The sequence below is a fragment of the Cucumis melo genome, chromosome 5 (assembly GCF_025177605.1).
Source record: "Cucumis melo cultivar AY chromosome 5, USDA_Cmelo_AY_1.0, whole genome shotgun sequence".
NCBI lineage: Eukaryota > Viridiplantae > Streptophyta > Magnoliopsida > Cucurbitales > Cucurbitaceae > Cucumis > Cucumis melo.
The window spans coordinates 2,536,743-2,559,381 of NC_066861.1; the positions used below are offsets into that span (position 1 = coordinate 2,536,743).

Below are 22,639 nucleotides of genomic sequence, written 5' to 3' on the forward strand. Positions count from 1 at the left end.
TATGGTCATTTTCAAGGGGTTAAACTGCATTTGGGAAGTTGGGAAGGAGTCGAAAGGGATTTTTTAGGCCAGAACTGACTTCTCTCACTTTGCCAAAATTGATTTCTCTCACTTTCTCTCTCTGCACTACTAACTTCCAAAGTTTTTGTGACCGTTAGTAGTTTCATCAAGTGTTTGTGTTTGCTACTTGGTTATGCTTCATAATTGCTTTAGATTCACAAAAATACTATAACCTGTAGTCCTGTAATTCTATCCATTTCAGGAGTTTGAGACCTTTTTGTGTGTAGGAACTAACACAAATTGAATATTTCAAAAGTGAAAAGAAGTTGGGTTTGTAGAAAATATAGTGTCATTTGGTTGAGTTATGACTACTTTTGAAGATGGTTTTATTTTAACTATGATTGCATTCGCTAGTTTGTTTTTTGGTACTTCATTCACTGTCCATTTTCTCTCCATGGTTGAGTTTCTCTCCCCTCATTTATTTTTTTATAACATTCATTAGATCACTCTTCAAATCATACAATTACAAAGGCTACTTCAATTCATCATCAGTGAACTATTTTTTCCTTTAGTAAACAATCACTCACATCATTGTGTCATTTCTCTATGTATTGTCTATAGACCAGGGTTAGTTCTAGTTCTCTTCTAATATTAAATAATTACCAGCTAATCATTTAGGAAATATTGCAGTTAAATGGCTGTTGGGTTGTCAACTATACTATTTTTTATCTGTTTTCTGTGTGTGTTTGAAATTTTTCTGATGTCCCCCATCTCCTGTGATTCTTTTCTTCAAAATCAAATAGTAGAAGTATCTTTTGGTTCATCTGTTCCACTTGCTTTGTCCCCTGTCCAGGAGTTTAGACAGTTTTCACCTACAATACGGTGAAAGTAAACCTTCGTATATTGGAGAAACACGCTTAAGGAATTCACTGAGAACATTGAGATCGGTTTCAACAAGGGAAACCTTTGCAACCAAGGGAAGGTTTTCTGTTTCCTTCTCTTTTTTCAATACTTAAAATCTTGCTTAAAATGCTTTGAGGACAGAGCAAAATTTTAAGTAGGGGTTCAGATTGTCGCCTTGCATGTCTAATGTCCTTTGAGAAATTTTCATTTGGTAAAAAATTCCCAAATTTTAAATATTTTCAAACTCTTTATTCTTAAAATAAATACCATGTCTACTCTGCGTTCTAGTTTAAAAAAGCATGCATGCCTAACCATTGAGCATGGAGCTTAGAGTTGTGATTGTGTTTCTTATTTGAATATCTTAAATATGTTGAAAATCCATACTTTAATAGCATAGAAATGAGTAGAAGACATACTATCCATTTTCTAAATATTGTGAATACTGTATATACTCGATAATATGTGTTGAAAACATAGCCTAACAAAAAAAAGATCTGCCTAGCCCTTCGAGTCTAGTCATTTAAGTCAAGTAGAATGCATTGAGGTCTCTCAGTATCAAAGATTGTGTGGGAAACTCTTCACATTTGGCCTAACCAAAACCAGTCATACCTGGCCCTTATAGCCCAGCCGGTTAGACCAAGTAGAATGCGTTGAGCTCCCTCAGTATCAGAGCTTGTGTGGGGAACTCTTCACTTTTGGCCTAACCAAAACCAGACCTGCCTAAACCTTATATCCCAGCCGGTTAGGTCAAGTAGAATGCGTTGAGCTCCCTCAGTATCAGAGCTTGTGTGGGGAACTCTTCACTTTTGGCCTAACCAAAACCAGACCTGTCTAAACGTTATATCCCAGCCGGTTAGGTCAAGTAGAATGGGTTGAGCTCCCTCAGTATCAGAGCTTGTGTGGGGAACTCTTCACTTTTGGCCTAACCAAAACCAGACCTGCCTAGCCCTTATATCCCAGCCGGTTAGGTCAAGTAGAATGCGTTGAGCTCCCTCAGTATCAGAGCTTGTGTGGGGAACTCTTCACTTTTGGCCTAACTAAGACCAGACCTGCCTAGCCCTTATATCCCAGCCGGTTAGGTCAAGTAGAATGCGTTGAGCTCCCTCAGTATCAGAGCTTGTGTGGGGAACTCTTCACTTTTGGCCTAACCAAGACCAGACCTGCCTAGCCCTTATATCCCAGCCGGTTAGGTCAAGTAGAATGCGTTGAGCTCCCTCAGTATCAGAGCTTGTGTGGGGAACTCTTCACTTTTGGCCTAACCAAGACCAGACCTGCCTAGCCCTTATATCCCAGCCGGTTAGGTCAAGTAGAATGCGTTGAGCTCCCTCAGTATCAGAGCTTGTGTGGGGAACTCTTCACTTTTGACCTAACCAAGACCAGACCTGCCTAGCCCTTATATCCCAGCCGGTTAGGTCAAGTAGAATGCGTTGAGCTCCCTCAGTATCAGAGCTTGTGTGGGGAACTCTTCACTTTTGGCCTAACCAAAACCAGACCTGCCTAGCCCTTATATCCCAGCCGGTTAGGTCAAGTAGAATGCGTTGAGCTCCCTCAGTATCAGAGCTTGTGTGGGGAACTCTTCACTTTTGGCCTAACCAAAACCAGACCTGCCAAGCCCTTATATCCCAGCCGGTTAGGTCAAGTAGAATGCGTTGAGCTCCCTCAGTATCAGAGCTTGTGTGGGGAACTCTTCACTTTTGGCCTAACCAAGACCAGACCTGCCTAAACCTTATATCCCAGCCGGTTAGGTCAAGTAGAATGCGTTGAGCTCCCTCAGTATCAGAGCTTGTGTGGGGAACTCTTCACTTTTGGCCTAACCAAAACCAGACCTGCCTAGCCCTTATATCCCAGCCGGTTAGGTCAAGTAGAATGCGTTGAGCTCCCTCAGTATCAGAGCTTGTGTGGGGAACTCTTCACTTTTGGCCTAACCAAGACCAGACCTGCCTAGCCCTTATATCCCAGCCGGTTAGGTCAAGTAGAATGCGTTGAGCTCCCTCAGTATCAGAGCTTGTGTGGGGAACTCTTCACTTTTGGCCTAACCAAGACCAGACCTGCCTAGCCCTTATATCCCAGCCGGTTAGGTCAAGTAGAATGCGTTGAGCTCCCTCAGTATCAGAGCTTGTGTGGGGAACTCTTCACTTTTGGCCTAACCAAAACCAGACCTGCCTAGCCCTTATATCCCAGCTGGTTAGGTCAAGTAGAATGCGTTGAGCTCCCTCAGTATCAGAGCTTGTGTGGGGAAGTCTTCACTTTTGGCCTAACCAAGACCAGACCTGCCTAGCCCTTATATCCCAGCCAGTTAGGTCAAGTAGAATGCGTTGAGCTCCCTCAGTATCAGAGCTTGTGTGGGGAACTCTTCACTTTTGGCCTAACCAAAACCAGACCTGCCTAGCCCTTATATCCCAGCCGGTTAGGTCAAGTAGAATGCGTTGAGCTCCCTCAGTATCAGAGCTTGTGTGGGGAACTCTTCACTTTTGGCCTAACCAAAACCAGACCTGCCTAAACCTTATATCCTTGCCGGTTAGGTCAAGTAGAATGCGTTGAGCTCCCTCAGTATCAGAGCTTGTGTGGGGAACTCTTCACTTTTGGCCTAACGAAAACCAGACCTGCCAAGCCCTTATAGCCCAGGCGGTTAGGTCAAGTAGAATGCGTTGAGCTCCCTCAGTATCAGAGCTTGTGTGGGGAACTCTTCACTTTTGGCCGAACTAAAACCAGACCTGCCCAACCCTTATAGCCCAGCCGGTGAGGTCAAGTAGAATGCGTTGAGCTCCCTCAGTATCAGAGCTTGTGTGGGGAACTCGTCACTTTTTGCCTAACCAAAACTAAATTTGCATAGCACTTAGAGCCCAACCGATTAGGTCAAGTAAAATGCATTGAGCTCCATCAGTATTAGCGCTTGTGTGGCGAACTCTTCACTTTTGGCTTAACTAAAACCAAACCTGCCTAGCCCTTAGAGCCCAGCCGATTAGGTCAAGTAAAATGCGTTGAGCTCTCTCAGTATCTGAGTTTGTGTAGGCAATTCTTCATTTTTGGCCTAACCAAGACCATTCCTGCCTATCCCTTAGAGTTCAACCGGTTGGGTTAAGTATAATGCGTTGAGCTCATTTAGTATTCGAACACGTATAGGTCAAGTAGGTTTTCGTTTTCTCAATCTCTTCTCTAATGAAGCGATACATAATATCTATGTGTTTTATTATGTTGTGAAATTGGTGATTCTTGAATATATGATGCTATAGTTATCACAATATATTTTCATTTTTGCTTGTTTGATTCTGAAACCATTGAATAACTCTTTTTCTCTCAATGCTTGAAATCCCTACATCACATTTGACTTATTTGTCAACTAAAGAGCCTTCATGATTGAGATATTGGGAAGCTTTTATTTTTCTTTCGTGTTTCCAATTGAACATTGATTGACAAATTTGCATGGGAGGGTATTGTGAGCTCTATTTGAACAAAACTGTGATTGATCACTTCTGTTGGCTTGTGTTGTGGAGTTTTCTTTCTTAGTTTGAACGTTATTTCAAATTTTCAAGTTTTGAAACATGAAGTCATAACAAAAGAAAACGTTAACAAGCAAGAAAAAATAGTACACACATACATATATATGTGAATATATGAGTCTAAATTCACGTAGTTTCGCTTTCAAATTTTGAAGAATGAACTGACTCAATTGAATTCCAATTTTGGTGGTTCCAATTGCACGATCGAGTTGATTTCTAAAAGATGTAGGCTGGAAAAGGAGGTGAGGTAACATGGAATAGAAGAACCATAACAAGAGGAGCACTGGATTCATTGAGAAATGGACGAGAGATTCCATGGCTCCCATTTATGAAACTTTTGATTAATGGCGATCTTGACAGGTAATATTAAGAGGTTTGGAATACTTCATGAAATTTAAGTTTTATATAGTCCTTAATTTAATGTTGGTTTAGTAGAGATACAAATATAAGATTCAATCTTGGTTCTTTTTGCATTCAATTCTTGTGGATTGTTCTGGAAAAAAATTAAAGTCTGCTGATTTTGAGATTATATATAGAAACAACTGTCTTTTTTATCTGAAAATTTTAATGAAATTGCATTTCTCTTTTGTTTGAGTGAGGTTCTTCTTTTGAATCTTGGAAACTTTCTTGATTCATGTTTCTGTAATGTTGAATGAGTGTGAAACAAAGTTAGGGGCTGAAATCTTGGAGGAATGTTGGGATGAGGATTTAACAATTAATTCCTCTTTCTTAGAAGAATCCGAATCTATACAAAGGTCTTCTTCTCTGTTTCTAATCATCTGAGGTAATCTTGTAGGTTTTTTAATTCTTGGTGGAAATTCTGGGATACTCTGAAGTGATTCTTGCTTTCTTAATAGTTTTTGTTGTTTGTTTTCGTGCCATTGTTGAAAATCTTGAGGTTGTTCTTGATTGGTTCCATGTTGGGTTTATTGCAAAAACTTCTCGAGTGTTTCTTGGTTGATTATCAACAATTCTTCCTGTTAGATCTAAAACCCAAATGTCCATACCCAAAGTGAAATCTTCTTGTATAAGAGATTCTTCCACGCTAATTTTCCATTTACCACACAGGTGCTCTATCTTAGAATTCAAAGGACTTAACTTGAGTTACTTTCCGCCTTACAGTCGTACAAATATCAGAACTATTAAAAAATTTCCTCTTTTGTTTCAGGCATTCAAAAGAGAGGAATTTCTCTCTGTCTCTTTTAGTTGTACATAAGAGAAGGGATAGAAGATTTCTGAAGGTAGAACGTTCAATAAGTAGAAGAATATGAAAAGAAGAAAGAAAATAGAGGTTAACTGGTTCCGTTAGGTTTATCTTCTTTATTGCTTTTCAATCTGTGAAGAATTTTACGAAATTTTTTTGTCTCTAACGGCTTGGTCAGCATGCTGAAGCATTGCCCGAGGTATGGACCTGGACAACTTCGATTTCTCTTATCTCAAGAGCTTGGAGATTCTTTTTATCTTACTTCACAGTTGACGTTCTTTCGGTTCTTTCACTCCCCCAGGTATGAAACTTCAGCCTCTGTTGGCTTTAGATTCTATCAATCTCATTTTCAACTTTGTCCATTCCATTTGTAACCAAGGATTCATTTGTAGGACAAGAAAGATAATCACCATTTAAAATATATATGTGAGAGTACACACACAAAAACAACTAATTATTCAATCAGAAACATAAAAGCATAATTTACAGAGCATACGGGTCCTAAGTTAAGTTTGTGCTACAACAAGATATCCACTCTTGATGTTAAAACACAAAGCCATATTGTCTAATTCCTTTAGTAATCTACAAGAATTCCAAAGAAATAAGCTCGGGGTCATTATCAATTTTGTTTTTCATCCTAAAATATTCAATTATTCTCCTCTTTGGGAAATTATTGGAGGATGACCATGATGGAGATCTCAAATCTTTACACCAACAGCTGTTTGAATGTCTTTTCTATCTTTCCTTTTTTCTTACTTGGGAGGGGTTAAAATTTTCATTTCCTGTGCATTACTAAGCATGGCAGGGTTCACAGAAAAATTTGAATTTTTCATTAGTTGTCGTGAGCTGGCCAATGCATTTTTCGAATTGACAGATCCTATTGATCAGGTAAGAGTTAATTATGTCAATCATTAATGTTAGAAGGGTGCACACATGATGAAACTTTTTAGCCAACTTCATGGCATTTGAAAGAGAGAAAGTACATTGGTATTGTACTCAAATTAAACTTGATGGTATTATTCTGATGCATGTGAAAAATACTCGTGTGCAGGTGGTGGTTTTAGTTCTCATTCCAAGCTTAAGAGGAAATTGATTTATATATGCAGTGAGGTCATTGAAATATACTGTCATTGTTCAATATTTGCCAAGGGTCTTTCGAAATCTACTCATTCTTAAAGAAAGTTAGATGGCCTTCTAGCATTCTCCGAGAAGGTGTCAAGGCTAAAGCTGCATTCAATATCTTCCTTTATATCCTTGCAAGCCATGTACGTTAACCGCCACTCTTGTGCTTGTATTAACCTTTTCATCTTTTTTTAGATGGATTACACTACACTCAAGATTGATTCAGTTAAAATATTGTAAGAGAAAAGGAGGGAAGATACAAAATGTCATAAACACAATATGTGACTTGCAAAATGAGTATATTATAAACCAAATTTCCAGCACAAAGCCAGAGTGGATCCTAAGTATACTGTGAAGGTTGTAAAATTCAAATCTATTAGGTCTTATTTGATAACTATTTAGTTTTGGTCTTCACCATAATATTTTTCGTTCTTTCAGGCTCATTTGGTACAGTGCATCGTGCTGAATGGCATGGATCGGTTAGTCTCTTTTATCTTATCTCTAACTCATGGTTCAACATTCATGTTCAGTTAATAGTGTAACAAGTTCCAACAGACAACTTTTAATCTAATAGTTTCATTACCTTGTTTATTTTCTAAGGAGAATGGTTAGTTGGAATGTTAGTTTTCTTTTGGAGCTGTCAGCTTTTGGAGCCATTGCAGAGCCCTCTACCTAATCGCTTGGTATTATAAGTACACATCTGGTACTGCAAAATGCTATGTTCACTCTTTTATATTCCTGAATAAATGTGTAATCATGAGATAATTATTTGGCTGTGTATGTTAGTTTACCTTTGGGGCAATACCAAATGTGAGGGCCAAAGGGAGAGCATCAGTACGTGTTGCTGACATTCTAAATCATTTGCAAACAGAGGAACCTATTAACTCAAATGATGTAAATGTTGAACTTGAAGGCACCCGTTCTCTCTCTTTTCAATTTCCTTTAAAGAATTTGTGCAAGGATTGATATATTCATTTTATTTCAGATGGTTGTGCCAGAGATAAATACACTCATTCTTATATTTAGGGAGGTAAAGTTTCATTGAACTCCATCATATTCCGTTGTGAATGTCATTATGTAACGTGGTTTGATTTGTATATGCTATAATTTTTCAATTACTTTTGGTAATCTATTGATGGGGATATGAAAGTTATATTTATTTCAAAACATGAATAATTTATTTGCCCATTCTATTCAACTGCCCCTGTTGTTTAGAATTGGATATTTCTGCTTTGCAGGTGGACGTGGTCACTCCCATGTGTTCTCAGTTGAAATATGAAGGTGTTAGGGCCCGAGAATCCTGTTACAATAATACCAGCATACACAAAGCTAACAGCTAACACAGCACAAGAACAACTTATCACACAGCATTCTATAACAATATGAGGCAATATGGAACTTATATATTTATATAGGAATAGTCATTCATTAGAAAAGGTTCTCACAAAATGATTACAGCCAGATGAGAGGGTTGTTCTCTCCCAAATGAACAAGGTTGTCCATTCAAAACATTCCAAACATTCCAATGCCTAACCCTAGCTAAACGCTCCCCTATATATAAACTCCTTTTACCGATGCCACGTGCCCTTGGGACCATTGGCCATTCCAACTACCATTTTGTCTATGCTAAAATGCCTTTCTTACCCTTCTTCCTCTTTCTATGATAAACTTGAGTAGTTGGAGGCCTAGCAATACCCCTATGGAGAAGAGCCACCTTGTCCTCAAGGTGGAAATCGGGGAATTGGTTCACGAGCGTTGCATAGGATTCCCATGTGGCTTCATGACTCGGTTGATCTTTCCAATGAACCAAGTACAATGAAACTTTCTAATGAAGGTTTTTATCTTCCTCGTGCTAATATGCGCACCTGAGTGCACCCCTATCCCTGCAACCGTGTACTAAAAAAAAGTTGCAGTTGTCCAAAATGTCTATATATAATTTGTATGCCATCCTTTATATTTTTAATATTGTAATTTTGTAGATTGGTGGAACTGACTTCAGTATGCAGTTGAAATCATAAACTCAAGATTAATCATCAAGTTTTGGACCTTGTTAAGTGAAATTAGTTCTGTTACTAAAGCATGAAAAAAGATAAACTTTAATAAAGATTAGAAAATGTTTGACACTTTATAGTCTTGATTTGTGTCAAAGACTACTTAAAGCATGAAGTCTCTCATCATGATATTGTGAAAAATTGCATGCCTTTAGTAGTTCATGGTCTCCACTGTTCTTCCTTTTCATGGTTAACCTTTTAAAATGAATTGAATACAATTTTAAACACCATCTTTATAATCTCAGAATAATTATGCAGGGTTTATCAGAATAATATGTTTGTTTCTTCATATATACTTAATATTTCATTGATTGCTCATTCATTTTGGTTTCCATTTTTAGTCGATTATGGTGGCTCACTTTGGAAACTTGTTACATAGCTACTGCCAAAAGCTTTAAATTGCCTTCCGGATGCACCTCAAAATCAGCTTCATTCTTTGTGTTTTCTAATTTCTAGCTCACTCAATTCAGCCATAGAAGTACAGAGGTAAGTAAAGTTCCCTTTTGGAATTCAAGTTCTTCTGTACTTCTTGTTGGAGTTAAGAGGCATTTTTGTTGTTGTTCTTCTTCTTGCATAACTGTGGTTGTGGAATTTGGGTTTTAGGTAGTGAAAGAACTTGTATTATAGTTTTCTGTGGTAAAAGGAATTGGACCCACTTGCCATATGTTCACTCAATTTGATTTTTTACTGTAAGTTGAGTCAGTTATGGTCATTTTGAAGGGGTTCAACTGCATCTGGGAAGTTGGGAAGGAGTCAAAAGGGATTTTTTAAGCCAAAACTGACTTCTCTCACTTTGCCAGAATTGACTTCTCTCACTTTCTTTCTCTGCATTTCTAACTTCCAAAGTTTTTGTGACTGTTAGTAGTTTCATCGAGTGTTTGTGTTTGCTACTTGGTTATGCTTCATAATTGCTTTAGATTCACAAAAATACTATAACCTGCAGCCCTGTAATTCTATCCATTTCAGGAGTTTGAGATCTTTTTGTGTGTAGGAACTAACACAAATTGAATATTTAAAAAGTGAAGAAGTTGGGTTTGTAGAAAATAAGTGCCATTTGGTTGAGTTATGACTACTTTTGAAGATGCTTTTATTTTAACTATGACTGCATTTGCTAGTTTGTTTTTTGGTACTTCATTCACCATCCATTTTCTCTCCATGGTTGAGTTTCTCCCCTCATTTATTTTTTATAACATTCATTAGATCACTCTTTAAATCATTCAATTACAAAGGAAAGGCTACTTCAATTCATCATGAGTAAACTATTTTTTTCCTTTAGTAACAATCACTCACATCATTGTCATTTCCCTATAGACCAGGGCGATTTCTAGTTCTCTTCTAAGATTAAATAATTACCAACTAATCATTTAGGAAATATTGCAGTTAAATGGTTGTTGGGTTGTCAACTATACTATTTTTTATCTGTTTTCTGTGTGCGGTTGAAATTCTTCTGATGTCCCCCATCTCCTGTGATTCTTTTCTTCAAAATCAAATAGTAGAAGTATCTGTTGGTTCATCTGTTCCACTTGCTTTGTCCCCTGTCCAGGAGTAAACCTTCGTATATTGGAGAAACATGCTCACTGAGAACATTGAGATCAATTTCAACAAGCTTTACTACTAGTTTTGATAGGCTTACGAGTTTTGGAAACATAAGATTTGATTGAGAAGTTAGGAGTAAAGGTTTGGGATATCTTAAATGTTTGGGTGATAGAAACCTGGTATTTCTTCATTTGTGGAATGAAATACTTGTCATGTTGTGTGTGATTGCTACCTTGTTGGATCCTTTGTTCTGTTACACCTTGTTGGTTGATTAAGGCAAAAGATGTGTTGGATTTGACAACAAGATGAGAATAGTAGTTGTAATTGTTAGCTCAATCATATACTTCCTCTACATAATTCTTATAGTCTGTCATTTTCATTTTAGATATCCCAAATTTTATAATGCAAAACCTGATGAAGCCGATGATGGTGTTTGCACAAGAGCTTGGAGATTCTTTTTATCTTACTTCACAATTGACGTTCTTTCAGTTCTTCCACTCCCCCAGGTATGAAACTTCAGCCTTTGTTGGCTTAGATTCTATCAATCTTATTGTCAAATTTGTCCATTCCATTTGTAACCAAGGATTCATTTGTAGGACAAGAAAGATAATCATCATTTAGAATATATATGTGAGAGTGCACACACAAAAACAACTAATTATTCAAGCAGAAACATAAAAGCATAATTTACGGAGCGTACTATCCTAAGTTAAGTTTGTGCTATAACAAGATATCCACTCTTGATGTTAAAACACAAAGTCGTATTGTCTAATCCCTTTAGTAATCTACAAGAACTCCAAAGAAATAAGCTCTGGGTCATTATCAATTTTATTTTCCATCCTAAAATATTCAATTATTCTCCTCTTTGGGAAATTATTGGAGGATGACCATGATGGAGATCTCAAATCTTTACACCAACAGCTGTTTGAATGTCTTTTCTATCTTTTCTTTCTTTTTACCTGGGAGGGGTTAAAAATTTTCATTTCTTGTGCATTATTAGCCATGCAGGGTTCACAGAAAGATTTGAACTTTTCATTTGTGGTCGTAAGCTGGCCAATGCATTTTCCGAATTGATCGATCGTATTTATCAGGTAAGAGTTGATTATATCAATCATTAATGTTAGAAGGGTGCACACATGATTAAACTTTTTTGCCAATTTCATGGCATTTGAAAGAGAGAAAGCACATTGGTATTGAACTCAAATTAAACTGGATAATCTATCACCTTTTGGAAGATAACTTTTCTGTACTTTGTTCCATCTTGTATAGACTCTTTCAGTCAAAAGGTTACCAAAGGAATCGTTTTTGTTATGTGTTATGTGCTTAACTCCATAACAATGTGCGTCCAAGCTCTACATGAGCATTCTATTCTTCTTGCTTGGTATACTTGTGCATTATTGGTTTATGTGCCATGTCAAGAAATAATAGTTTCTATTGGAACATTTTAGAATGGTTGTAATGATCTTTTTCTTTTAAAACAAACAAAATTGGCACAGAGGATGATTAGAAGACCAGATCAGGCAACACAATGAGAAGCATGGCTCAGCTGTTTCTGGAACCCTTAGGCATAGTTGAGGATGTTCTTATTAAGGCAGGAGAACTTACTTTTCTCGCTGATTTTAACATCCTAGATACCCATAAATTTTTAGTTTAACCTCTTTAATAAAATTTGATAGAAATTCTTGTTTTCTTTCTGTAGGAATAAAGAAAAACGGAGTATAATCGAATTTGGAACCTTTGCAAGCAAGGGGAAGTTTTCTGTTCCCTATCTCTTTTTTCGATCCTTACAATCTTGCTTAAAATGCTTTGAAGACAAATTAAAGTTTTAAGTGGGGGGTAGGATTGTAGCTTTGCATGTTCTATGTCCTTTGGGAAATTTTCATTTTGCCAAAAATGTTCAAATTTTAAAATTTTTCAATGTCTTTATTCTTAAAATAAATACCATGTCTAATTTGCTTTCTAGTTTACACAAGCATGTCTGCCTAACCCTTGAGCATGGAGCTCGGGTTTGTGATTGTGTTTGTCATTTGAATATCTTAAATATGTTGAAAATGCATTCTTTGATAGCTTAGAAATGCGTAGAAGACATGTTATCCATTTTCTAAATATTGTAAATACTGTACATACTTAATAATATGTGTTGAAAACATGTGCTGTTGAAAACATGGCCTAACCAAAACCAGATCTGCCTAGCCCTTAGAGTCCAGCCGGTTAGGTCAAGTAGAATGCGTTGAGCTCCCTCAGTATCAGAGCTTGTGTGGGGAACTCTTCACTTTTGGCCTAACCAAAACCAGACCTTCCTAGCCTTTAAAACCCAATCGGTCGGGTGAAGTAGAATGCGTTGAGCTCCCTCAGTATCAGAGCTTGTGTGGGGAACTCTTCACTTTTTGCCTAACCAAAACCAGACCTGCCTAGCCCTTAGAGTCCAGCCGGTTAGGTCAAGTAGAATGCGTTGAGCTCCCTCAGTATCAGAGCTTGTGTGGGGAACTCTTCACTTTTGGCCTAACCAAAACCAGACCTGCCTAGCCCTTAGAGTCCAGCCGGTTAGGTCAAGTAGAATGCGTTGAGCTCCCTCAGTATCAGAGCTTGTGTGGGGAACTCTTCACTTTTGACCTAACCAAAACCAGACCTACCTAGCCCTTAGAGTCGAGCCGGTTAGGTCAAGTAGAATGCGTTGAGCTCCCTCAGTATCAGAGCTTGTGTGGGGAACTCTTCACTTTTGGCCTAACCAAAACCAGACCTACCTAGCCCTTAAAGTCCAGCCGGTTAGGTCAAGTAGAATGCGTTGAGCTCCCTCAGTATCAGAGCTTGTGTGGGGAACTCTTCACTTTTGGCCTAACCAAAACCAGGCCTTCCTAACCTTTAAAACCCAACCGGTTAGGTGAAGTAGAATGCGTTGAGCTCCCTCAATATCAGAGCTTGTGTGGGGAACTCTTCACTTTTCGCCTAACCAAAACCAGACCTGCCTAGCCCTTAGAGTCCAGCCAGTTAGGTCAAGTAGAATGCGTTGAGCTCCCTCAGTATCAGAGCTTGTGTGGGGAACTCTTCACTTTTGGCCTAACCAAAACCAAACCTTCCTAGCCTTTAAAACGCAACCGGTTAGGTGAAGTAGAATGCGTTGAGCTCCCTCAGTATCAGAGCTTGTGTGGGGAACTCTTCACTTTTCGCCTAACCAAAACCAGACCTTCCTAGCCCGGTTAGGTCAAGTAGAATGCGTTGAGCTCCCTCAGTATCAGAGCTTGTGTGGGGAACTCTTCACTTTTGGCCTAACCAAAACCAAACCTTCCTAGCCTTTAAAACCCAACCGGTTAGGTGAAGTAGAATGCGTTGAGCTCCCTCAGTATCAGAGCTTGTGTGGGGAACTCTTTGCTTTTCGCCTAACCAAAACCAGACCTGCCTAGCCCTTAGAGTCCAGCCGGTTAGGTCAAGTAGAATGCGTTGAGCTCCCTCAGTATCAGAGCTTGTGTGGGGAACTCTTCACTTTTGGCCTAACCAAAACCAGACCTGCCTAGCCCTTAGATTCCAGCCAGTTAGGTGAAGTAGAATGCGTTGAGCTCCCTCAGTATCAGAGCTTGTGTGGGGAACTCTTCGCTTTTCGCCTAACCAAAACCAGACCTGCCTAGCCCTTAGAGTCCAGCCGGTTAGGTCAAGTAGAATGCGTTGAGCTCCCTCAGTATCAGAGCTTGTGTGGGGAACTCTTCGTTTTTCGCCTAACCAAAACCAGATCTGCCTAGCCCTTAGAGTCCAGCCGGTTAGGTCAAGTAGAATGCGTTGAGCTCCCTCAGTATCAGAGCTTGTGTAGGGAACTCTCCACTTTTGGCCTAACCAAAACCAGACCTACCTAGCCCATAAAGTCCAGCCGGTTAGGTCAAGTAGACACATACATATATGAGTCTAAATTCATACATGTATCAAGTAAACTCAATGTGAATATGCGAGTCTAAATTCATTTAAATTCGCTTTCAAATTTTTAAGAATGAAGTGACTTAATTGAATTCCAATTTTGGTCGTTCCAATCGCACAATTGAGTTTGATTTCTAAAAGATGTAGGCTGGAAAAGGAGGTGAGCTAACATTGAATAGAAGAACCATAACAAGAGGGGCACTGGATTCATTGAGAAATGGGCGAGAGATTCCATGGCTCCCATTTCTTTAACTTTTGCAATCGATAGTAATGTTGATGTTGACAGGTAATGTTAATCTGTTTAAGTTGAGAGGCTTGGAATACTTCATGAAAATTAAGCTTGATATAGTCCTTAATTTAATGTTGGTTTAGTAGAGATACAAACATAAGATTCAATCTTGGTTCTTTTTTGCATGCAATTCTTGTGTAATGTTCTGAAAAAAATTAAAGTCTGTTGAATTTGAGATTGATATTGAAACAACTATCTTTTTTATTTGAAAATCTGGATGAAATTGCATTTCTCTTTTGTTTGAGTCAGATTCTTCTTTTGAATCTTGGAAACTTTTTTTATTCATGTTTTTGTAATGTTGAATGGGTATGAAACAAAGTTAGGGGTTGAAATCTTGCAGGAATGTTGGGATGAAGATTTAGGAATTAATTCCTCTTTCCTAGAAGAATCTGAATCTATACAAAGGTTTTTTTTTTGTTTCCAATCATCTGAGGTAATCTTGTAGGTTCTTTAATTCTTGGTGGAAATTCTAGGATACCTGAGGTAATTTTTGCTTTCTTAATAGTTTTTCTTGCATGTTTTCATGCCATTGTTGAAAATCTTGAGGTTGTTCTTGATTGTTCCCATGTTTGGATTAGGTTTGTTTTGAACACCTTTTAGGTTTGTTTGAGACTCAGTTTGTTGCATCTACACACTTAATTGCTATTTTGGGTCTTGAAGTGCTTTTTATACAATGTTTGAATTTTTTTGGTAGGTTATGAGTTACGAAATTATACTTGAGCATTGTTAGGCCATTTTTTAAGTTCGAATGGTACTTAGACAGTTGGTAGGTTATGAGTTACGAAATTATACTTGCACGCTTGGTTGACATGTTGGGTGTTAGAGTTCTTTTATCCCACTTTTTGGAATTTTGGTCGGTTGTGATTTACAAACTTATACTTAAGCATTGTTCGATCGTTTTGAAAGTTTACACACGTTTTGAACTCTTTTTAGGTTGGTCTGAAACAAAGTTTGTCGCACTAACACACTTGGTTGCCATTTTCGGTCTTGAAGTGCTTTTTTCACACTTTTTGAATTTTTTGGTAGGTTATGGTTTACGAAATTACACTTAAGTTTCGTTAGGCCATTTTGATAGTTCAAGTGATACTTAGACACGATTTGAACACCTTTTAGGTTTGTTTGAGACTCAGTTTGTTGCATCTACACACTTAATTGTCATTTTGGGTCTTGAAGTGCTCTTTTTACAATGTTTGAATTTTTTTGTTAGGTTATGAGTTACGAAATTATACTTGAGCATTGTTAGGCCATTTTTTAAGTTCGAATGGTACTTAGACATGTTTTAAAAAGGTTTTAGGTTGTTTCGAACTAAGTTTGTTGCACATACAGACATGATTGCCATTGAATGGCTTTTTCCACACTTTTTTGAACTTTTTGGCAAGTTATGAGTTGCAAACTTATACATAAGCGTCATTAGGTCGTTTGAAAACTAAGACGTGTTTCGAATGCTTTTTTGGTTGGTTTGAATCTAAGTTTGTTGCACTTACACACTTGGCATTCTAGGTCTTGAAGTGCTGTTTTCAATCGTTTTTGAACTTTTTGGTACGTTATGAGTTACGAACTTACAGTTAAGATTTGTTAGATCGTTTTGAAAGTTCAAGTGATACTTAGACATGTTTTGAATGCGTTTTAGGTTGGTTTGACACTAAATTTGTTGCGCTCACACACACGGTTGCCACTTTGGGTCTTAAAGTGCTTTTTTCACAAGTTTTGAACTTTCCGCTAGGTTGTGAGTTATGAACTCACACTTCAGATGTCTTAGGTCGTTTTTTAAGGTCCAAGTGATACGTAAACATGTTTTCAACACTTTTTAGGTTTGTTTTAAACTTAGTTTGTTGAACTTACACACTTTGTTCCCATTTTGGGTCATGAAAGACTCTTTTCTCACTATTTTAATTTTTTGCTAGGTTATGAGTAACGAACTTACACTTAAGCTTTGTTAGATCGTTTCTAAAATTCAAGTGATAATTAGACTCATTTTGAACACTTTTAAGGTTGGTTTGAGACTAAGTTTGTTGTACTTACACATTTGGTTGCCATATTTTTTTGTGGTCTTTGAAGTGCTTTTTTCACGGTTCTTGACTTTTTGGTACGTTGGGAGTTGTAAACTTATACTTAAACTTTGTGAGGTTGCTTTTAAAGTTCAAGTGATACGTAGACTCGGTTGGAACACTTTTTAAGTTTGTTTGAGAATAAGTCTGTTGCACTTACATACTTGGTTGGGTTGCCATTTTAGGTCCTCGGTGCTTTTTTCACTCTTTTTGAACTTTTTAGTCGGTTATGAGTTACGAATTTACACTTAAGCAATGTTCAGAGGTTTTAAACTCTTTTTATTTTGGTTTGGAACTAAGTTTGTTGAACTTGCACACTTGATTGACATGTTGGGTGTTAGAGTGCTTTTATCTCACTTTTTGGAATTTTGGTCGGTTGTGATTTACGAACTTATACTTAAGCATTGTTCGATCGTTTTGAAAGCTTACACACGTTTTGAACTCTTTTTAGGTTGGTCTGAAACAAAGTTTGTGTTAGAACACCCAAGATGCTTTCTACTATTCTTTGATTTTGTTTGCCAAAATATAAGGGAACAATATACAGCACGTTCACTAGCAAATCACGAATCCTCGCAAAAGGTTTCACAAAAACAAAATAACACTCACACCACTACTTAGCCCAAGAACAACTTTTTTCCCAAAACACAATGAAACAGCTTATTTATAATTCCAGACCTCTGCGAGGTAGCAACGGTCTTCTGCCATTCCTTCTGCCTTCCTTCCTTCCTCAAGAGGGAGCAGCCCACCTTTTACCCCACAGGGATTGTACCTTCTCTGTGCTGCCTGCTCCCCTTTTTTTAATTCCCACCACTAACTAACTTGTGGTCCCCCCTGGCTGGTCCCCAGCTCCTTGCTTTCCTCACTGTTTCCACGTGTCCCCTTGTCCTTCTTTCTTCAATTATAGGTGAATAAAATTGGAGGTCTAGCATCACTTTCCTCCTCTAAATCCACCTTGTCCTCAAGGTGGAACTCAGGGAATTGTACTTTCAAATCTGCACAGTTTTCCCAAGTAGCTTCATGCGGGGGCAGTCCCTTCCAGCTTACCAATACCTCCCATTCCTTTGTGGCCTGATTCTTTCGATATGCATAGACTTCCTCCGGTTGGGTGATCCACTCATGACATTCGTTGACATATGGATCAAGGCGCTGGGTTTCTTTGATGTTCCCTACTGCCTTCTTAAGCTGAGAGACATGGAATACCGGATGAATGGCTGCAGTGCTGGGTAATTCCAGCTTGTATGCCACTGCCCCGATCCTTTCTATAATTTTGTAGGGCCCGAAGTATTTTGGTGTTAGTTTTTCATTGCGCTTCTTCCGAAGGGATGTTTGTCTGTATGATCTTAGTTTGAGGAACACATAATCCCCGGTTTGAAACTTCACATCTCTTCTTTTCATGTCTGCAAATTTCTTCATCCTCTCCTGGGCCACCCGCAAGTGTTCCTTCAATGTTCCCAATACAATATCTCTGTCCCTTAGTTGCTGATCAAGCGTGGAGTTGGGTGTTTCCATATCTCTGTATTGGATCAAAGGTGGTGGGAGTCTTCCGTAGACCGCTTGAAATGGGCTGATTCCAATTGACCCATGGTAGGTCGTGTTGTACCAGTATTCGGCCCAGTGCAACCATTGGCTCCACTCCCTTGGCTTCTCTCTGCAGAAATACCTTAGGTAGGCTTCTACACTTTTGTTAACTACTTCGGTCTGTCCATCCGTTTGAGGATGATAGGAGGAGCTCCGATTCAATTTAGTACCAGCCAGCCTAAACATTTCGGTCCAGAAGTGGCTGAGAAAGATTTTATCCCGGTTTGACACTATCGACTTGGGGAATCCATGTAGTTTTACGATTTCCTTGACAAACACTTGGGCCACTGTCTTGGCAGTGTATGGATGTTTCAATGTGAGGAAATGAGCATATTTGCTTAGCCGGTCGACTACTACCAGGATCACCTCCCACCCGTGTGATTTGGGCAACCCCTCGATGAAATCCATGGAGATATCACTCCAGATGGAGTCTGGAATTTCTAGAGGCAGCAGCAACCCTGCTGGGGAAAGGACAGAAGATTTATTTTTTTGGCATATCATACATTCTTCACAGTACTTCTGAATGTCCCTCTTCATTCCCTTCCAATACAATTCGCCAGCCATTCTCTTATAGGTTCTAAGGAACCCTGAATGTCCTCCAAACACAGAGTCATGATAGGTGTGCATAATGGTAGGAATTAGTGTAGATGTTTTGGATAGAACCAATCTTCCCTTGAACTTCAGTACCCCTTGATGGCAAGTGTAGTGTGGGATTTCCATGCCCTGTTCTTCAATTAACCGGATGATCTCATGTAAGGCCGGGTCTTTTCTGACTTCCTCCCGAATTACTTCCACATCCAATAACGCTGGGGCTGTCAATTGGTTCAAGTGTGCCGTTGGTCCCATTCTGGACAGCGCATCTGCGGCTTTATTCTCCAAGCCCGGCTTGTATATTACTTCAAACAAATAGTCGAGCAACTTAGCTATCCATTGTTGGTATTGCGGTTGTATTACTCTCTGTTCTAATAGAAACTTAAGTGATCTTTGGTCCATCTTTACTGTAAATTTTCTCCCCAACAAATATGGTCGCCACCGTTGAACGGCCCATACTACTGCAATCAGTTCGCGCTCATACACTGGTCTTGCCCGGTCCCGCATACTTAAGATCTTGCTGAAGTAGGCAATCGGTCTCTTGGCCTGAACCAACACTACTCCAAAACCTGATGCATCGGATTCGATCTCAAATGGTAAGTTAAAGTCGGGCATTGTTAGCACGGGAAGGGTCATCATAGCCTTCTTGAGTTTCTCAAAGGCTGCCTCTGTTTCCTCTGTCCATTTGTATGCCCCTGCCTTCAATAGCTGTGTGAGGGGTGCCGCTATACTTCCATAGTTTTTCACAAAGCGACGGTAGTAGCCTGTGAGCCCCAAAAGTCCTCTCATTCCCCTCACATTCGAAGGTGCTGGCCATTCTCTTACTGCTCGAATCTTTTCGGGATCCACCTCGATGCCCTTCACAGAAATATAATGCCCCAGATAATTGATCCTTGGTTTTGCAAAATGGCACTTATCGAAGTTGGCATACAATTCACTTTCTCTCAAAACTCCCAACACCACTTCAAGGTGTTGAGCGTGCTCCTCCATTCCCTTACTATAAACCAGGATATCGTCAAAGAAAACAAGTACAAATCTTCTCAAGAAAGGCTTAAATACCTGGTTCATCAAAGCTTGGAAGGTCGAAGGGGCGTTGGTCAGTCCAAACGGCATCACCATGAACTCATAATGCCCCTCATGAGTTCGGAAAGCTGTCTTTTTGATATCTTTAGGGCACATCTGGATTTGGTGATATCCAGCCTTAAGATCAATCTTTGAGAAGGTGTCTGCCCCATTCAATTCATCAAAGAGTTCCTCCACTACTGGAATTGGGAATTTATCCGGAATCGTCACATTGTTCAGCGCCCTGTAACCCACACAGAATCTCCAACTTCCATCCTTCTTTTTCACTAACAGTACTGGGCTGGAGTAGGGGCTCGTGCTTGGCCTGATAATCCCCGAAGTAAGCATCTCGTCTACCAATCTCTCCATCTCTTCCTTTTGGTGGTGTGCGTATCTATACGGTCTAACGTTGATCGGGTTGGTTCCCTGCCTTAGGTAGATATGATGCTCTATTCCCCGTTGGGGTGGCAATCTGCCCGGCCGTTCAAACACATCACTATACTTATTGATGATCATAGCCATTCGCTCTTTCTCTGTTTCAGTGATTTGGACGTCTGCCTCCTTGTCTTCGATGTCCCTTTTTTCCATAGCCCGACACTCCACCAGATACCCCTGATCTTCCGTATCCCAGTTCTTCATCATCCCCTTGAGGCTGACTTGAGTTTTTGTGAGACTCGGGTCCCCTTTTATGACTACCTTGTTGCCCTGCTCATAGAAGGTCAATATTAGGTTCTTCCAATCAACTTCGGTGGTTCCTAATGAATGTAGCCATTGCATTCCCAGGATGGCATCGACTCCTCCCAGCTCTAGGGGCAAGAAACTATCCGTGACCTTACACTCCCCTAGCCACAGCTCCACCTCTCCGCACACGCCCTTCCCTTTTATCGCAGTATCGGATCCCAGTATCACTCCATAGTTGGGCGTTTCTTTCATCGGCAACTGTAATTTCTCCACCAACTTCTCAGCAATGAAGTTGTGGGTAGCTCCACAATCTATCAGGACGACTACCTCTTCTTCCCCCAACTTCCCTTTCACCTTCATGGTTCCCGGATTTGTCAGGCCCACCACCGAGTTGATAGATAACTCAATGTTCAAGTTTTCTACGCCCTGTAATTCCAGTGGCTTCATCTCTGTCTCGGCGTCGAAATATTCCTCCTCTATGATTTCCAACTCTTCCCCGCTCTCCTTAACTAGCAACATACGCAGTTCTTTGCTGTCCTTAGTTTTACATCGATGCCCCGCGTGGTATTTCTCCCCACATCGGAAGCATAGCCCCTTCTCCCTTCGGGCTTGAAATTCGGCGTTCGTCAGCCTCTTAGTGGGCCCTTCCCGTCGATTTTCCCCAGTTGCTACTTCCCTCAACGTAATAGTCCTCATTGGCCAACCGCCTGTTGTCGAGCCCTCATTCGTCGTGGATGCGTTAGCGTTTCACGCATTAGCTGTCCGCTGGGCCGTTTTACTGTCATACGCACTGCTCAGCCCACATTCCGTCCGGACCAGTTCTCTGTTCTCTATTTTTAGGGTCATCTTCATCATTTGGGCCAGCCCAACGGGCTCCCACGTTTCCACTTCTGATTTCAACCAAGGGCTCAAGCCCGTTCATGAACGTTTCTTCCAATACTACTAGTTGTAAAAGGCTACTGGCGCCAAATACTTATCAAATCGATTCTTGTACTCTTCCACCGTCGTCTCTTGCTTAATGGTAAGGAAACGCCCCACCAGTGTGCCGTCGCGGATAGATCGGAATCTCACTAACATCTTTTGTTTCAAGTCTTGCCATCCCTTGAATGCTTCCCTCTCTTCTTGAGACCTATACCAATCCAACGTTGGCCCATCGAAACTGATGACAGCGACGGTTAGTTTTTCTGAATCAGATAAGTTATGTATTTTGAAGTACCTGTCGGCTCTGAATAGCCACGAGTCCGGGTCGGTCCCAGTGAAAACCGGCATTTCCACTTTTTTAAACTTACTCCGATCCATCGCTGGTCCTTCCTCGGCCTTTCCTTCTCCCTTCGAGTCCATAGAGATGGCTGTGATGGTCATTTCTTCGTTCTGAGTTTTGCTCGATGAGCCTTCAACCACCTGCTTACCGAGTGAGTCGTCCCGTAGAATGCCTTCCAAGTATTTCAGTATCACATGCTGCTGTTGATATTGCTTGTCAATCTAAGCATTCATATCCGTGATGGTTTTTGACAGGAGGGAGATGTTTTCCTCCATCAAAGGTAGCTTCAGAATTCCTTGTTCCACCATGTCGAGTCTCTCTTTGGCGCTTTTCGTCATCTTCGTCGGTTCCCCAGGTAAGGTGTGCTCTGATACCAAATGTTAGAACACCCAAGATGCTTTCTACTATTCTTTGATTTCGTTTGTCAAAATATAAGGGAACAATATACAGCACGTTCACTAGCAAATCACGAATCCTCGCAAAAGGTTTCACAAAAACAAAATAACACTCACACCACTACTTAGCCCAAAAACAACTTTTTTCACAAAACACAATGGAACAGCTTATTTATAATTTCAGACCCCTGCAAGGTAGCAACGGTCTTTTGCCATTCCTTCTGCCTTCCTTCCTTCCTCAAGAGGGAGCAGCCCACCTTTTACCCGACAGGGATTGTACCTCCTCTGTGCTGTCTGCTCCCCCTTTTTTTAATTCCCACTACTAACTAACTTATGGTCCCCCCTGGCTGGTCCCAGCTCCTTGCTTTCCTCATTGTTTCCACGTGTCCCCTTGTCCTTCTTTCTTCGGTTATAGGTGAATAAAATTGGAGGTCTAGCAGTTTGTCGCACTAACACACTTGGTTGCCATTTTCGGTCTTGAAGTGCTTTTTTCACACTTTTTGAATTTTTTGGTA

General features: G+C 39.9%; 1 protein-coding gene across 1 annotated transcript; it reads left to right on the plus strand.

The window, feature by feature from the left end:
• Positions 1-6,763: 6,763 nt before the first annotated feature.
• On the plus strand, positions 6,764-8,078 carry LOC127149486 (vacuolar protein-sorting-associated protein 33 homolog). The gene is made up of 6 exons (XM_051085164.1): positions 6,764-6,872; positions 7,168-7,208; positions 7,330-7,412; positions 7,516-7,623; positions 7,715-7,759; positions 7,968-8,078. Exons 2-6 carry the CDS (start codon positions 7,196-7,198, stop codon positions 8,067-8,069), a joined length of 351 nt encoding a protein of 116 aa, XP_050941121.1. The 5' UTR covers positions 6,764-6,872; positions 7,168-7,195; the 3' UTR covers positions 8,070-8,078.
• Positions 8,079-22,639: the final 14,561 nt, after the last annotated feature.